At 39.0% G+C, this 16,944-nt stretch overlaps 2 protein-coding genes across 2 annotated transcripts; both read right to left on the bottom strand.

Moving 5' to 3' along the window:
- Nucleotides 1-5,713: 5,713 nt before the first annotated feature.
- On the bottom strand, nt 5,714-6,637 carry LOC122117817 (olfactory receptor 2D3-like). Its single transcript, XM_042691669.1, has one exon. The coding sequence runs from the start codon at nt 6,635-6,637 to the stop codon at nt 5,714-5,716; it is 924 nt and encodes a 307-aa protein (XP_042547603.1).
- A 6,790-nt stretch (nt 6,638-13,427) lies between these two features.
- LOC122117816 (olfactory receptor 2D3-like) lies at nt 13,428-14,351 on the bottom strand. The gene has a single exon (XM_042691668.1). It carries the CDS (start codon nt 14,349-14,351, stop codon nt 13,428-13,430), a length of 924 nt encoding a protein of 307 aa, XP_042547602.1.
- Between the last annotated feature and the right edge of the window lie 2,593 nt (nt 14,352-16,944).

Below are 16,944 nucleotides of genomic sequence, written 5' to 3'. Positions count from 1 at the left end.
GAAATGAGCTTTACAACTTCAGGCAAGGAGAGAGAGAATTGGGGGAGGTCGGGGAAGGAAGGGATAGTAGGAGAAAAACAAGGGAATGGGTAACAATGTTTGAAAAGAAATGTACTCCTTACCTTATTCATGTAACTGTAACCCCTCGTATAGCATCTTTACAATAAAATAAAATTGTAAAACATCAGAGTGTACCCTAACCTATGATAACATGATGAGTTCATAAACATTTTGTGCTATTATATATTGAGAATAATCGAGTAGAAATTATAACTAAAATTCTTTTTTTTTTTTTTTGGTTGATCATGGGGCTTGAACTCTGGGCCTGGGTACTGTCCCTGAGCTCTTCAGCTCAAGCTGAGCGCTCTACCACTTAAGCCACAGCGCCACTTCTGGTTTTCTGGTGTCTTATTGCAGATAAGATTCTCACGGACTTTCCAGCCCAGGCTGGCTTTGAATTGTGATCCTCAGATCTCAGCCTCCTGAGTAGCTAGGCATGAGCCACTGGTGCCTGGCTACAACTAAAAGTCTTTTAATAGGGAATAATGGCTTGAGTTAGCAAGGTGTACACTTAAGAAATTTTTGAGACGCCTTAAAAAAATTATGAAGCATATATATGAAGAACATTGCTTTATAAATATAATATAGAGGTCTCATGATTACAGAAATTCCCTAGACTTCTCATCTAGATTACAGAGGACTTTTAAAGGAAATTTAACACATGTGTTCAAAATTTTATCTGTATTATTAGGTTTAATAATACAAAATGGAGTGTGGAAAAGAAAAGAAGGGAGTAGAAGAAACATATCCTATTTCTTATAACATATATTATTATTTTAGCTTTCTTAACACAATATGTACTGAGCAGTCACAATCATTTTGAGTAGCATACTAATGTATGGAACATGTGCTTAAATATATATATATATATATACATATGTTTATTCATATACATAAATAGACACAAACACCACACTTCATTTAACCAGCCACTGATGGACATCAGGTGGTTTCAGGGGTCTCCATTCCATGTAAAGTGGAATATTATTCAAGAACACCAACAGAATGAGCTCCTGCCATTTTGCCAAAGTGTGGATGAGCCTGGGAGACATGATGCTAGTAAGCAAGACAAAGAAAGAAAAAAAACCTGATGGCATGACTATGCTTATCCATTGGAATCTACAAAAAGCACTTAAACACAGCAGAATGGAGGATAAAAGCCCTTGCTATCAGGGATTAGAATGAGTAAGTGCTGGAAATGAGGAGACGTAGGTTGGAGTATGTGAGGTAGCTGATATGCAGGACAAGTAAGTCTAGAGAACTAGTGGAAGAGCACCATAGTCACAAGGATTAAATTGCACCAGGTTTGGGATTCATGCTAAATCAGCATAATGTAACTGCTCTTGCCATACAACAAACAAAGAAGGGTAAGGTGATGCATATTCTAATTTGCTTCACTTTATTCACCTTTTTACTGTTTATATGTATCCAATAACATTATTTTTATTGCTGTAAGTTTTCTTTTCTTTTTTGTTTTGAATCAGGGTCTCCCTCTATAGGTCAAGCTGGTCTTGAACAGTTTACCTTCTAGCCTCAGTCTTCCATGTGCTGAAATTATGGGTGTGTGTCATGCCCAGTTCAATAGCATTGTTTTGTATACCTTGAAATATATCTAATAAGCATTATCATAAAAATTTTAATTGTGGATATTTACCAAAAAAATTAAGAGAAATTTGTATTATTCCTAACATATGAAGAGCCCTTAAAATCAGTAATGCAATCCATCAGAAAATTACGTAAGAAATATAAACCCCTGTTCTCAAAAATGGGTAGATTGAACAATGCATATGAGACAAAAACATACCTGTTCACAAAAATATGATATTACATTTTGTGTTCTAAATGAAAGTTATAGAGCCTGCCTAGCAAGCACGGGGCCCTTAGTTCAAAGTCCAGTGCCACCATTAAAAAAAATTAAGATACAACCACTAAATGGATCAAGAGTTTGTATAGCTTTATTCTTGCTTTCTTTCTTTTTTGGAGGGGTGACGGTCCTGGATCTTGAACTCGGGGCCTGGACACTGTCTCTGAGCTTTTTATTCAAGGTTTTTCACTCTACCTCTTGAGCCACAGTCTTTTTCTGGCTTTTTGATATGTAATTGGACATAAGGAACTTAATGGACTTTCCTACCTAGGCTGGCTTCAAACTGGGATCCTCAGTTCTCAGACTCTTGAGTAGTTAGGGTTGCAAGTGTGAGTCTGGTCCAGGTATTCTTCCTTTTTATTCAAGCAAAAGTCATTTTTAATTGTGGTAAAGACAAATGATAGGGGCAGAAGTTCAATGGAAGGGTGAGAGATGGAAGAGAATTTGATAGCTTTGCTTTTAGTGCCAAGGGAGAGGCAGAGTGTCTCCAGCACTGCCAGTCATGCTGTTACCCAGGCAAGAGCTTAGCCATCTTCAGAGGAGCCGCAGAACAAGACCCATGGAGAGCTCCTCCAGTCCCTAGAAGTCACACGTTAAGAAGAGTACAGAGAGGGAAAGGCCAAGCCTTCCTCTTCCATGAGCAGAATCAAGATGACGACTCCCTGAAAGTATTCGACCCACCTCAGCATCTTACCTGCTCTCACCTGGAACACTGACAGGTGCAAATACAGGATGTTAATGCGATGGTGGAGAAAAATAGCATCTGAAGAGAGGCGAGGTCCTTGCAGCCTGTCAGCCCTTGTGCTGACAGGCCACCTCCATCCCTGTTTTTTTAATATGCTGAGGCTGGGACATCATCTCTGCCAAATATTCTATCCCAACCCAAGAAACGCTTCTCTATTAAAGGACACCACCCCAAATATACTAAGAAACCAGAGTCTCCTAAAGGAAATCCTCAAATCTGAGGTCCTAAGAGCCAATATAATCGGACTGTTCCCTAGAGCAAGCAACATTGTTAATGTTTGTAACCTTGCTACCCTAAGATATCCCTTTGGGAATTAAAAAGAAAAAAGAAAAAAAACTATAGTCTGAAAAAGAAATAACATGAATCTCATCTGAAGTCAAGTACAATACTGATGGGTCTCAAAGTAACCTATGGAGCTCTGGGATCTCCAAGCCTTGGACTTTTTCTTTAAAACAGAAGTTTCGGTAATGAGGAAACTGATAGAAGCATGGTCATCTCATAGGGTCTGAAAAGAAGTAATTCCAGAACCCCAAAGATACCAAATTTGTGGATGTGAAAGCTTCTTATATGAATCCAGACATATTTATACATGACCAATGTGCATCCTTTCTTAGTAAGTCTTTTTTTTTTACGGGGTCTGGAGATTGAACTCAGGGCCTGGGCACTGTCCCTGAGCCTCTCTGTGCTCAAGGCTAGCAGTCTACCACTTGAGCCACAGCGCCACTTCCAGTTTTTCTAGCACTCTACGACTTGAACCACAGCACTACTTCCAGCATTTTCTGAGAAGTTTATTGGAGATAAGCTTCATGGCCATTCCTGCCTGGGGTGGCTTCAAACCGTGATCCTCAGACCTTAACCTCTTGAGTAGCTGGGATTACAGACTTGAGCCACCTGTTCCTGGCTACTGACTCATTTTTAAAAAATATTTCCTTTATAACTGGTTAAATCTTTGTATACAGAACCTAGTAATAGAAAGAGCTAACTACCTTTTATCCTCTGCATTGTTTCTCATGATTAATAGCTCTCAGAAAATTTCAGACTCTAATCTGAATTTGTACTCAGTGTTGTAATTACTTTCTGCTAGTAGCGAAAACACATACTAGAGGTATATGATGCAGAATCAGATAGCCTGAGTGTTTGCATAGCCTTACTATAGCTAGAGAAGCACATAAGGGTACTGAAAACACTGCCACACCTAACACAAGCCCCCATTAACAAGTACAAAAAACAGTTTTGGTTTTCCCACCCAAATCCTGCTTTATAACTTTCTCCACAGACAGGTCAAGCTAAAGATCCAGAAAGTATATTTTAGTCCTCCTCATTTCATCAGGCATATCCTCCGCCTTGCGCACCTTTCCCCTTCTTCCCCTCTGCTAATTATAACCCTAGCTTAGACCTTTATTTCTCACCTAAGCTAGAATTCATCTTACTGACTTTTCCTTAGTTCCACGCTTGTGCTCTAATCATTTATTCTCCATGAAACCCTCAACAGGATGGTAAAAACAAAATATCAAAGGCGGATGTGGAGGTACATGCCTGTAATCCCAGCATCTCATAAGGGAGATGGTGTGAATTGTGTTTTGATGTTTACTTGGGCAAAAAAAAGAAATTAGTGAGAACTTATTTCAACAACTAAGCTGGACAAAGTGATGTACCCTTGCCATCTCTGCTTTATGGGAGGCACAGATAGGTAGGAGGCTGACCCCAGGAACTGGGTAATGGGATGGAAGACATTATCTGAAAAATAAAACTGCTCATTGGCACCAGGTGTCCATGTGTCTTCAGGTCTAGCATCATCGGTAAGAAGAAAGGAAGAGACTAGGGTCCCACAATCCTCCACAGGCATGTCTCTAAAAACCTGAGAACAGTCCCTGAGAATCTACTAAAGGTTCTATTATTTCTCAGTAGTACCACCCTGGAGATCCAACTTTAACACATGGTTCTTTGAGAGATACTTAGCATCTAAACCACGTCAGGATATTTTAATCATGTAAAATAAGGATCAATCAACAATAGGAGGGAACTATTGACTCAAAGGGATATTATACAGAAATCAAAGAACTCATAAAGTCTAATTCCCTTCTATATTTTATAATAAATATCTTTATTTTGGATTTAAAAATAGAATTGTGAATATATTCAGTATGTATTGCATTATATATCTATATGTTGATATACACGTAAAATAGAAAGCATAAATGGAGATAATTAAAGTTTACATTACCTCACATAACATTTTGCATGGTGAGCACATCAACATCTCCCTTTAAGCAAGTTTTAAATCAGCTTTTCTCAATTTTACCTAGATTTAGTACTTTATAATCAGTTATCAAACTGGACACTTTATTTTACACATTAATGCCTATTTTACACATTAATGGCTATTCCCCTAAGTATACATATACTCTTTAAAAACATTCTACCATTCATCTGTACTCTTTTAAGCTTCAAACAACATTAAATTTAAGATAAAAAGTTATATCAGAAATATAGCACCAATTTTATGTCTTACTTAGCATAAAAATATGGGGCATATGCAATATGAACTCAATATTTGTCAAATGTTTGCAAGAATGAAAGAAAGAAATCCATCATTTGAGACATTTGCTCATCTCTGATGGCTGGTTTTAGGGTTTTGCGTTGTTGTTGAGTGGTTATTTGTTTCTGACATATAGCCCTAGAGCTACTTGGCTACTTGAACAAGCTGAAAAGTGCTTGTTTTTCTTCCTTGTCTTCTCTCCATCCCCCCTTCCTTCCCTCCCTCCCTCCCTTCCCTTTTCCTTCCTCCATTCTTCTCTCCCTACATCCCCTTTATCCTTGTATGTCTTCCTTTCTTTCTCCTCACCTTATACTTCTTTTCTATATTTAACAGTATGATTCCTCTCTTTGGCTAGGAAATTTGTTCATCTGATAGAAGACTTAATGGAGGAAAACAGAAAAAAATGTGCATGAATGGAATGACAATTCCATGAAATTCAATACATTTTCTTCTTACAATATTGCTACAATGGACATCAGAATCCAACGCCATCATGTAATACAAACTATTTTGCCATCACTCTCCTGAAGGCCCCCTTGACATCCTTGTTCCTCAGGCTATAAATGATGGGATTCAGCATGGGTGTCACTGCTGAGTAGAACACAGAGATCGTTTTATCCCTCTCACTCATTATTTTGGAGTTGGGCCTCATGTAGGCAAATATCGCTGAGCCATAGAAGAGAATAACAACAATGAGATGAGAACCACAGGTGGAGAAAACCTTCAGCCTGCCCTCCCCAGACTGCATGTGGATCACGGTGGAGATGATGTTCCAGTAGGAGACCAGGATGAGGGAGACAGGAGCTAGCAGGATTACCACCCCCATGGCAAAGATGGCCATCTCTGTGCTGTAAGTGTCTGCTGAGGCCAGCTTCAGGAGGGCAGGAGGCTCACAGAAAAAGTGGTTGATGATGTGATTTCCTCGGTAGGGAAGATGCAGGGTGAATGTAGTGTCCACCACGGACACAAATGCTCCACTGGCCCAGGACCCTATGGCAAGCTGGACACATAGCCCCTGTGTCATGATGGTGAAGTAGTGCAGGGGCTTGCAGACAGCTACATAGCGGTCATAGGACATCACCGCCAGCAGTGCACACTCTGTACAGCCAAACAGAAGTAACATAACTATTTGTGTTGCACATCCAACAAAGGAAATGGTTTTCTCCTTTGCTAAGAAGTGGACAAGCATTTGGGGAACTATGGTAGTAGAAAAACAGAAATCAACGAAGGAGAGGTTTCTAAGGAAAAAGTACATGGGTGTGTGGAGTCTGGAGTCAATGTGAATGAGCACGATGATCAGCAGGTTTCCAAGCACGGTGAGCAGGTAGATGGCCAGGAAGAGGAAGAAGAGCAGGACTTGTGTCTGTGCATCCTGTGAGAGGCCTAGGAAGACAAATTCTGTCACAGAGGATTGGTTCTCCTGTCCCATGAATGGTGGATCCTGTTTATACCACAGCAATAGAAAGGGAAGGATCACAATAAAACTCATTCTTTAATGCCTGCATTGAACTTATCCCCCAGCCAGGGAGTCAACAGAAAAAGAGAAATATAGACCAAAGTCCTTGATGAACATAGATGTAAAACTCCTTAACAAAACAACTGCTAGCCATAGTCATCAACTAATGAAAAAAAGTGAAATCATATCCTACAATCAAATTGGTTTTATCCCAGGTATTCCAGGTTGGTTCAATATAAGTCAATAAACTCATTAACAAATTCAAGGAAAGAATCACATAATCTCAGATGCAGAAAATGCCTCTGACCAAATTGTAACATTCCTTCATCATTAAAAGCTCTGGGAAAACTAGGAATAGAAGGCACATACCTCAAGATAATGAAGACTATTTATGACAAACCTATAGCCAACATAATACTAATTGGTGAAAACTAAAACCATTTATTCTAAAATCAGGATGAAGACAAGGATTTCCACTCTCTCTATTCCTTTTCAATATAGTACTGGAATCTCTAGCCAGAGCAATAAGGCAAGATAAAGATAAAGATGATACAAATAGGGAAGAATGAAATAAAACTGTCTCTATTTGCAGATGATATGATTCTACTTCAAAAGGACCCTAAAGATTCCATCCTCAAGTTCTGAGAACTGATGACTTTGGTAAATTAGTAGGATATAAACTCAACCCACAAAAATCACAAGCTTTCTATATACCAACAATTAGATGGCAATCAGGAAAACAACTTGGTTTGCAATTAGCCCCCCCAAAAAGTACTTAGGAATTAACATAAATCACTGAAGAACCTTTACAACAAAACTCTGAAACACTGGAGAAAGAAATCACAGGAGATATCAGGAGCAGAAAGACCTCCCATGTTCCTAGATTAGCGGAATTAATATCATGAAAATGACCACAATCCCCAACCAATCTACAATTAACCCAATACTTATCAAAATTTCAATGTTATTTTTCACTGAGAAAAAGAAGACAGTCCAAAAAGTCATATAGAACCACAAAAATAGGGCTGGGAAGGTGGCTCAGTGGTAGAGCGCTTGCCTTGCATGCCTGAGGCCCTGGGTTCGATTCCCAGAACCACATAAGCAAAAAGAAAAAAGCCAGAAGTGGCGCTGTGGCTCAAGTGGTAGAGCACTAGCCTTGAGCTGAAGAGCTGAGGGACAGCGCCCAGGCCCAGAGTTCAGGCCCCACTACCAGACCCCCCAAAAAATAATAAAATGAAAAGAACCACAAAAGTCCCTGAATCTGTTCTTTCTAAAACCTGAGGATCCTTAGGTATTTTATTAACCAGTATCTAAAACAGAGATATTGATTTTTATCCTTACACAAAAGGCTCAGTTCTCTTTGCTCAGTAAAAGCTGAGTCTCCTTTTGTTCCTTTAATTTTCTTTTTCATAGTTCCAATGGGAAAGATTCATTGTGAGATGCCCCAAGCTGAGCCTTTGCTTTGACCATACAATTAGTAACTGTTAGTCATGACAATAGTGTTGTGCCACTTAAATTGCACCTATCCTTTTATGTAGTTTCAAGAATCAAAGAAATTGATGTGACATAGGTCCAGTGAAGTCTCATAAGCTATATGAAAACATTTATTCAAAAGCAAACCTTTCATTATAGTTACAAAATAATTCTAAAGATCATGGAGCGTAAAGAATGAAAAGTTAAAATAAAAGCTGACTAGAATACTAGGATTGTATCCCTTGTATAAATTCATTTATTTTCAGCATAAAGAAGGTTCTTTGTCACATCTTTGCCTCTTTGATAATATTACTCAGTAGCATTCTTCATATACTCCATATGCTGTCTTGCTGTTTCCTACATACTTTTATCTCCTTTGGCAGTAATATCACAAGTTACCATTGCTTGAGTATATTATGATAGCAGTAAAATTTTAATTTCTTTGCATTCAATTTTAACTTTCTTTAAGTCTATGTAAGGTAGTTACTATGCCTAATATACAGAAGAAAATCAGTCTATACAGGCTGTCAAAGAATTAGCTTAATGTTAATATAACATTTCAGCTAGAAAAATGCACACCATTAAGCCAAGTCATGCTATGGAAAATGACTAAATAGTTAAAAAATCATATAGAACCAGTTTTTAGTCCCTTATTAAAGAAAAATACTTGAGTGAGTCTAATGTATGTCTATGTACTGCCCACTTACATGCACAGCTGTAATTAAACATAACCATAAAAATAAAATGAGCATTTGTCATTCTCTTGAGTTAAAGGAGTATGGGGTCTGCAATAAAAAATACAAAATTAATAAGGACACAATAATAACTTTCACTCAAAATATTTTAAGTGCATGAACATTTCACAAAATAAAATTTGAACAATAAAATGGATACATAACGATACCATACATAGAATCTCAAAACTTAAAAAACCTAATATTTAAAATGTAATAGACAATAAATAAATGGTAAATATTATAGGAGAATTACTAATGGTTCACTTCAGCTATAATAGAGACCATAAGAGGATCACAGTCTGAGATCAGTCCTTGCAAAAAACATAAAACCTTTACTAAAAGTTAAAAAAAAATCACTAGGCACCGATGGCTCTAGCCTGTAGTCCTAGCTACTCAGGAGGCAGAGATCTCGAAGCCAACCCTGGCAGGTAAGTCCAAGAGACTGTTATCTCCAATAAACTACTCAAAATAGCTTGAAGTGGCATTGTGGCTCATGTGGTAGAGTACCAGCCTTAAGCAAAAGAGAAGCTGGAGGGCAGCATCCAGACCCAGAATTCAAGCCCAAGACCAGCAAAAAAATAATCGACTAGATTATGGCTCAAGTAGCAGAGCACCTGCCTAGCAAGCAGGTGTTCAAACCCACAATGCCCCCCAAATGCAGCTTTATTATTTTTTTCAAACAAAAATTATTTTCTTAAATTAGGATAAATTAAATAATAGTGAAGGATGTGTGCTGGAACAAGGAATGGTAGAGATTTGGTTAACTTGGCTTTTAGTGACAAAGGTGAGGCAGAATTTCCAGCCCTGGCAGGCACTCTGTTATACTGTGAAAAGCTTAGCCATCTTCAGAGGAGCTGCAGAATCTGGCTCATGAAGAATCTCTACAGTCTCTAAAAGCCAGATGGAAAAAAAGGGAAGTGTAGAGAGTGAAAGGCAAAGCTCTCCTCCGCCATGAACAGGATCAAGATTGGGGTTCCCTGAAAAGATGAATCCCATCAGCATCTTAACTGCTCTCACCTGAAGTATTGGCAGGTGCACACACAGGAAACGAGTGTAGTGATGGAGAGGAAGTACTAAAGGAAGAAAGGTGTTGCACCTGTGGCCTGCCAACCATTATCCTAGCAGGCCACCTCTGTGGCCTTTTCCCAAGTGTACTGAGGTTGGGACCTCATCTATGAGACTTCACTCCAACCCAGGGAGCACTGCTTTATTAAAGAACACCATCCCAAATGCACTAAGAAACCTGTTAGGAGAATTTTTCTAAAGGAAGTTTTCCAACCTGAGTTCCTGAGACTTGTTATAATCATACTATTCCCTGGAGCAATCAGAGCTATTAAGTTTTAAAAAAAAATCTTTGTATCCTAAGAGATCCCTGAGGTATTTGAAAATAATAATCTGAAACAGAAATACCCTGAATCTCATCTGATGTCACTTACCACCCTGAAGGATTTCAAACAACCCTACGGATCACTGGGATCTCCAGACCTTGGACATTTTCAAGTAGAAATTTCAGTAATGGTGATAGAGCAAAATGAAGCTGATGGACAGACAGCCATCTCTTAGTGTCTGTAGAGGAGTCATTTCAGAACCCCAAAGATACCAAAATCCTGGATGCTAATGCCCCTTACATAGACTGAGTAGTGACACACATCCTCTATATTGTAACTCATTTGGAAATTACTTTTAGTACCTAAAATGTCCAGTTATTGAGTCATTTAAAAAATATGTATTTTTATGATGTATAACTGAATCCTTGGATATAGAACCTAATAACAGAAAGAGCTGACAGCTTACCCTTTATCCTCTGCATTATAATGCAAGACTGAGAGTTCACAGAAGATTTTGGACTTGTCTGCATTTTTTGTTCAGAGTGCTCTAACTGCATTTGGTTATTGGGAAACCATACACAAGGTACTTGATGCAGAACAAGATGGTAGAATGCCTGCCAAACAAGCACAAGTATAAGGACTTGAATTCAAACCTGGAATACATATATATATATATATATATATATATATATGTATATACATATATGTATATATTTATACATATACATATGTATATACATATGTATATATATTTATATATATACATATGTATATACATATGTATATATATTTATATATACAATAAACAGTTTTTATTGAAGACAAAGTAAAAATTTAACACCATCTTTTCAGGACTATCAAAGCTGATAGTATCATCCACAAAGGTATGTCCACCTGGAGGCTCTGAAGATGTCCATCTTGGAAGAAAGGTCTTCGTCAGCATGATTAAGGGACTTTCTGAGATGAAGTCATCCTGGTTTGGGGTGGGCCCTAAGCCCAATTGTAAGCATTCTCATGAAAACAGAGAAAGACACAGGGCCAGAGTAAAGATTGTAAGATGAGAGGGGAAGGGGTTGGAGTTAGGCTGCCACTGATGAACATTGCAAGTCACCAGAAGCAGGATGAGAAGGAGGCTTTTCTACTACAGCCTGGAAAGGAACTTTGGTCTGCTGGCGCCTTATGGGTGTTCCTGACCTCCAACACTATGAGAGAATAGATTTCTGTTGTTTCCAGCCCAAATGTCTATGATCATTTGTTATAACAGCCCTAGGAAACTGCTACAGATGCTCTACTTGTCTATGCTCCTGCTCTGTGTTATTCTTCTTTACCATCCTTTGTCACTTTTCAGCCACCAGACAAACCTTTTGTCTTCATCTCAAAAATAAGCTATTAGACTTTTTTTTTCTCTTTGTGGAACCTTCTTCCCTAAACCTCTCCTTGTTTCTATGTTCTCACTATTCTGGTCATGGTTCAAATGCTAATTTCAGTGAGATACAGTGAATCCTTTAACTATAAGATCCCTTTCCTAGCCTCTCGCAGAAATTTGCATCTCATCCTACCTTTGATTTGTTGATAGCACTTGTTAACATGAGAAATATTATGCACGTGCTTATTTTTTTAATCATCCTTTTCAAAGATGTAAGTTCAATGGGGTATCAATATATAGAATTAAGACTATTTCTTAATCTCAACTCTCCCACCCAGATGTTAACAAAGCCAGAATGCCACTACTATCTGTCACTCCCTTCCTGAGTATTCCCAGAGAGAGCCAGAATTTGGAATGAAACCATTATTTCTCCAACCAAACATACATCTTGAATTTTCCCATCTTAAAATCCATTGTTGCCAATTCAGGGAGCACTCTTGGCTCCTTTTGATAGAGGAGATATTGAAGTCTGGGTGAGATGCTGTGAATGTGTCCCCAGTGGTGCTTTACCCTAACAGAGAAGTCCAGTAGTACAGGACCACCAGTGAGAAAAACCTGTGCTCAGGATACATACGTGATTGATTCATTTTCTCATACCACCTCTAATTTCCACTAAAGACTTGCCACCTCCAATAAATCTAAAATTTTCACCTTATCACTTAAGCATATTCTGTGTCCCTTTTGGGTCAGGAGGATTGCTGTTTGACTAGAGGCACATGGTCACACAGTTAAGGGCCATGACTTAAGCCATCCAATGACTTAGATGCATCTGACGATGACACTGGAGTATCGTATAGTTTCTCCAGATCAGCTGAGCTGTATGATACATACATTGGCATTTAAATGTTTTCATTTAAAATTTTCTTTTACTTTTAGCTTATTCTTATTGCCTAACACATTGCATAAGAAATCACCACATAAAGCAGGCTTTTTGTATTTAAAAAAGATGAAGAGGCCAAGTCATCTCTCACAGTCAGCTCCAAGACACACGTTCATATGTTAGCTATTCTCCTCCACTCTCCACAGAGGAAGGCTTAATGGAGCAAAGCAAGATCAGACCCCTAGAGGGAAGGGGAGCAGGCCCGGCAGAGGGGCATGCTGGGAGTACTTGCTTTTGAGGCATTTCTCACATGACAGTTCTAGTGTAGGAAGCTGCTCCTCCCTTCTAGTTCCCTCAAGACAGCAGTTACTCTTGGAGAGAAACAGTGTGTGAGATAAGAAAGATTTTTTTTCCAGCAATATATGATTCCCAAACCTTGTTGACTGTGATGACAGCCCCCTGTTTGGGGGATTGAATTGGCTATAGCATTAGTTTGGACTTTAGAGATTAAAACCATATTCCCAGTGTCAAAGCAGCAGGGAATATAAGTATTGGCATTTTCTCACAGGAAACTCTGGAATCTAGCTACCTGACATCTGCCAGGATTTTAAGGTCCTTAGATGGATGATACCGGCATGAGGGTAACACATATGGCACGTAGCTGTGGAGCATAGGGCCAAAAGGAAATACCTCCTGGGTGGAAAAGGATCACCAAGAAGGCAAATGGAAATCTTGTTCAATGTGTAACAACATGTTTTTAGTATAGTGGTTAATTGTCTTCTGTGGGACAAGTGAATTGCAGCCACAGAGAATAAACTTGAGCAAGATTGCAGCAGACAAACTTTACTAGAGACAAAGGGTGTACCTTGCTGACATTTATTCTCAGACTGCACATGGTTCCAAATTAAACCTGTCAAAGATGTTGAGCTTTGGGATGTATCCACGCCCCTGATCATCTACAATGTGCCAGCGAGGGGATCTATCTTCTAAGAACTTTCCGTAATGCCTCCTTCACATCCTTGTTCCTTAAACTGTAAATGAATGGATTCATCATGGAGGTTATGATGGAGTAGAACACTGAGATCACTTTGTCACCTTCATTCATTTTCTTAGCATTTGGCTGCATGTAGGTAAATATTGTTGAGCCATAGAAAAAGATAACAACAATGAAATGGGAACTACAGGTAGAGAAGACCTTGAGCCTCCCCTCCCCGGATTGCATTTGAGTCACAGTGGAGATGATGTTCCAGTAGGAGAACAGGATGAGAGACATGGGACCCAGGAGGATTACCACACCCATTGCAAAGATGACCATCTCAGCTCTGTAGGTTTCTTCTGAAGCCAGCTTCAAAAGTGCCGGAGGCTCACAAAAATAATGATTAACTACATTTGGTCCTCGGTATGGGAGACTCAAAGTGAATGAGGTATCTACTAGCGATACAGATACCCCACTAGCCCAGGACCCTATGACCAGCAGCGTACAAAACCCCTGAGTCATGATAGTGGAATAGTGCAGGGGTTTACAGACTGCCACATAGCGGTCATAGGACATCACTGCTAGAAGTGAACTTTCTGTACATCCCATTATAAGGAAAAAAAACATTTGAATTGAGCACCCAGTAAATGAAATGCTCTTTCTCATCACCAGAAAGTGAATTAACATGTTGGGAACAATGGTGGTAGAGAAGCAGAGGTCTGTAAACGACAGGTTTTTCAGGAAGAAGTACATTGGCCTGTGAAGTCGAGAGTCAACATGAATTAGGAATATGATAAGCAGATTTCCAAATAGAGTCAGCAGGTAGATGATGAGAAATATCACAAACAGTAGGATCTGAGTCTGATGATCTGAAGAAAGGCCCAGCAAGATAAATTCAGTCAGATAGGTTTGGTTTTCTTTGCCCATAAATGTTTATTCTTGTCTACTGATGAACATAAAAAGGCATTTAAGTGTTGACCATTACAGGACAACAAACCCAGAAAATGAAGTCCTCATTTGGAAGAATAATTCGTTCAAATATTTATAACATTTATTTTCTTATTTTTTCGCATCCCTGTACTGCTTCTGTAGACATTGGGTTGGTGCACTGAACCCTGGACACACCTGCTTTGTGATCAGTGCTGCAGTGCTATCGTCTGTATAGCTTTTGTTTAACAACTGTTGGATGATGCACAGAAATATCTTCTTAGGAAATTACATGTTAGGAAGTTAACAGGTAAAATTACAGTTCTGATTATCTGAAACAAAAGAAGATGGTATAGATAAATGAATGTTGAAAAACATCAATAATTCTCACTTGAGTAAAAAAATCCTAGTATGTTTGTGTTTTGTTTTCTTGTTTATGGATCATAGGGCTGATTTTAGCAAATACAAATAATCACTGGACCCATTTTCTTTTTTTTCTTTTTTTCTTTTTCTGCTAGTTTTGTCCCTTGAACTCTGGGCCTGTGTTCTATCCCTAAGCTTCTTTTGCTCAAGGCTAGCATTCTACCACTTGAGCTACAGCACCATTGCTGGCTTTTTCTGTGGTTAATTGGAGATAAGAGTCTCACAGACTTTCCTGCCTAGGCTGGCTTCAAACTGTGATCCTCAATTCCCAGCATTTTGAGTAGCTAGGATTACAGGCATGAGCCACCAAGGCCAGGCCTATACTCATTTTCTATATAGTGGAACATCTGTCATCTTTCCAAGCAAAAAAGGCTTTTAGTTGTGTTATAATCCACAGTCTTTGCCCATCCTGAAATTCTTCATTGGATCACAGGAAACAACCCTTAATTATGATGCGGTCAGTGATGAGTAAGACGGAAAGGACTCTTATGTCTACAAAAGAAGAAAAATGTGGCTAACCTTAAACAGCACCACATGCTATAGTAGCCCTTCATAAAGACCAAATACAGATACAATAATGGAATATTGAAAGTGTTTTATCTGACATAATAGTGTCTGACTTCATTCATGCTGCAGTTTGACTCAGAATATCCAAACAGAAGGATAGATACTTTAGTAGAAAATCAAGTACTGGTCTGATGCTCTAAAGCCAGGAAGGAAACACTAACCAAAAATCTATGATTTGGTGTATATCTGCAACAAATAAAGATTATGATGACTGGATCCAATCTAATGGATAGGAAGATGAGAAAGAATTAGGGAAAGTAACAGTGGCTGGGCCTCACACCTGGAGTGTTGTCCCTGAGCAGGACTGAAGCACTAGTATTAGAACTGTTCTTTAGAATAAGGTAGTATCAGAGGTGCAAGTTAACCCTCCTGAAGGACCACCTTGAGAGGGGAAAATTGCAAGACTGCCAACACATAAGAGCTTATTTACACATAAGACCCTATGTTTAGCAGGCAATTGAGGAGACCAGAACCTGTTTGTCTCATCAACCTGTTTGCCCTCATCAAGTGAGGATTTCTCTTGAAGAAATTCCATCTATAGCCAGCTGCCAGTGGTTAATGCCTGTAATCCCAGCTACTAAGGGGGCTGATATCTGAGGATCATGGTTCAAATCTAGCCTGGGCATGAAACTCTTACTTGCAATTAATTTCAAAGAGCCATAAGTGGACCTGTCCCTCAAACGGTAGAGTGCTAGCCTTGACCAAAAACAGCTCAGAAGCAGCACTCAGACTCTGAGTTCAAGCCCTAGGATCAGCACAAGTGAAAAAAAATCTATCCAGATTGGGTCTCAATTGAATCTAGCTTACTTTGCTGGGATATGCATTGCTTTTGAATGACCAGGAAGATAGAGTCAGAGACTACTTTGAAGGATTGAAAAAATCAAAGGGAAAGCCTTCCCTTTCACTTGAGTTTGAGATGACACAAAAGGCTCAAAGATAGCCAAAACAGTCTCATCCTTAAGTGCTTCAAAATTGTGATTTATAATGTGTCATGGGTAATTGAACAGAATTAGTGGTTTTCCACTAATATTTATTAAAGTTGAAGAAGAAAAGAAAATACTATGCAGCAATATAAGCATAGTTTTAAGAAAATGTTTGTTTCACTGGATATGTTCATGTGTGTTTGCAAGTGTGAATGGACTTGGCTATCATGTAAATTGTGTTCCTTTCTGTTTTTTGTTGGTTGTGGGGCTTGAAACTCTGGGCCTGGGCACTGTCCCTGCGCTCTTCAGCTCAAGGCTAGTGCCCTACCTCTTGTGCCACAGTGCCACTTCCAGTTTTCTAGTGGTTTATTGGAGCTAAGAGTCTCATGGACTTTCCTGCCGGGGCTGGCATTGAACCGAGATCCTCAGATCTCAGCCTCCTGAGTAGCTAGGATTACAGGCGTGAGCCACCGGTGCCCGGCTTAAATTGTGTTCCTTATACAGGCCATTATCAAAAGCTATTGCTATCAGTAAAATCCTCCTTGCTGATCACATTCTCAATTACGTTTTCACTACTTATTATGCCAAGTTTTTATGAAATGAAATGTGCCTATTTCTATGTAAAATGTGGTGGGTGTTGGCTTATGTGTGTAACAATAAGCTTTTAAAGGGATTTATTA

The sequence above is a fragment of the Dipodomys spectabilis genome, unplaced genomic scaffold, assembly GCF_019054845.1.
Source record: "Dipodomys spectabilis isolate Male_0828 unplaced genomic scaffold, ASM1905484v1 ptg000145l, whole genome shotgun sequence".
Classification (NCBI taxonomy): Eukaryota; Metazoa; Chordata; class Mammalia; order Rodentia; family Heteromyidae; genus Dipodomys; species Dipodomys spectabilis.
This window is presented reverse-complemented; position numbering and strand designations above follow the sequence as displayed.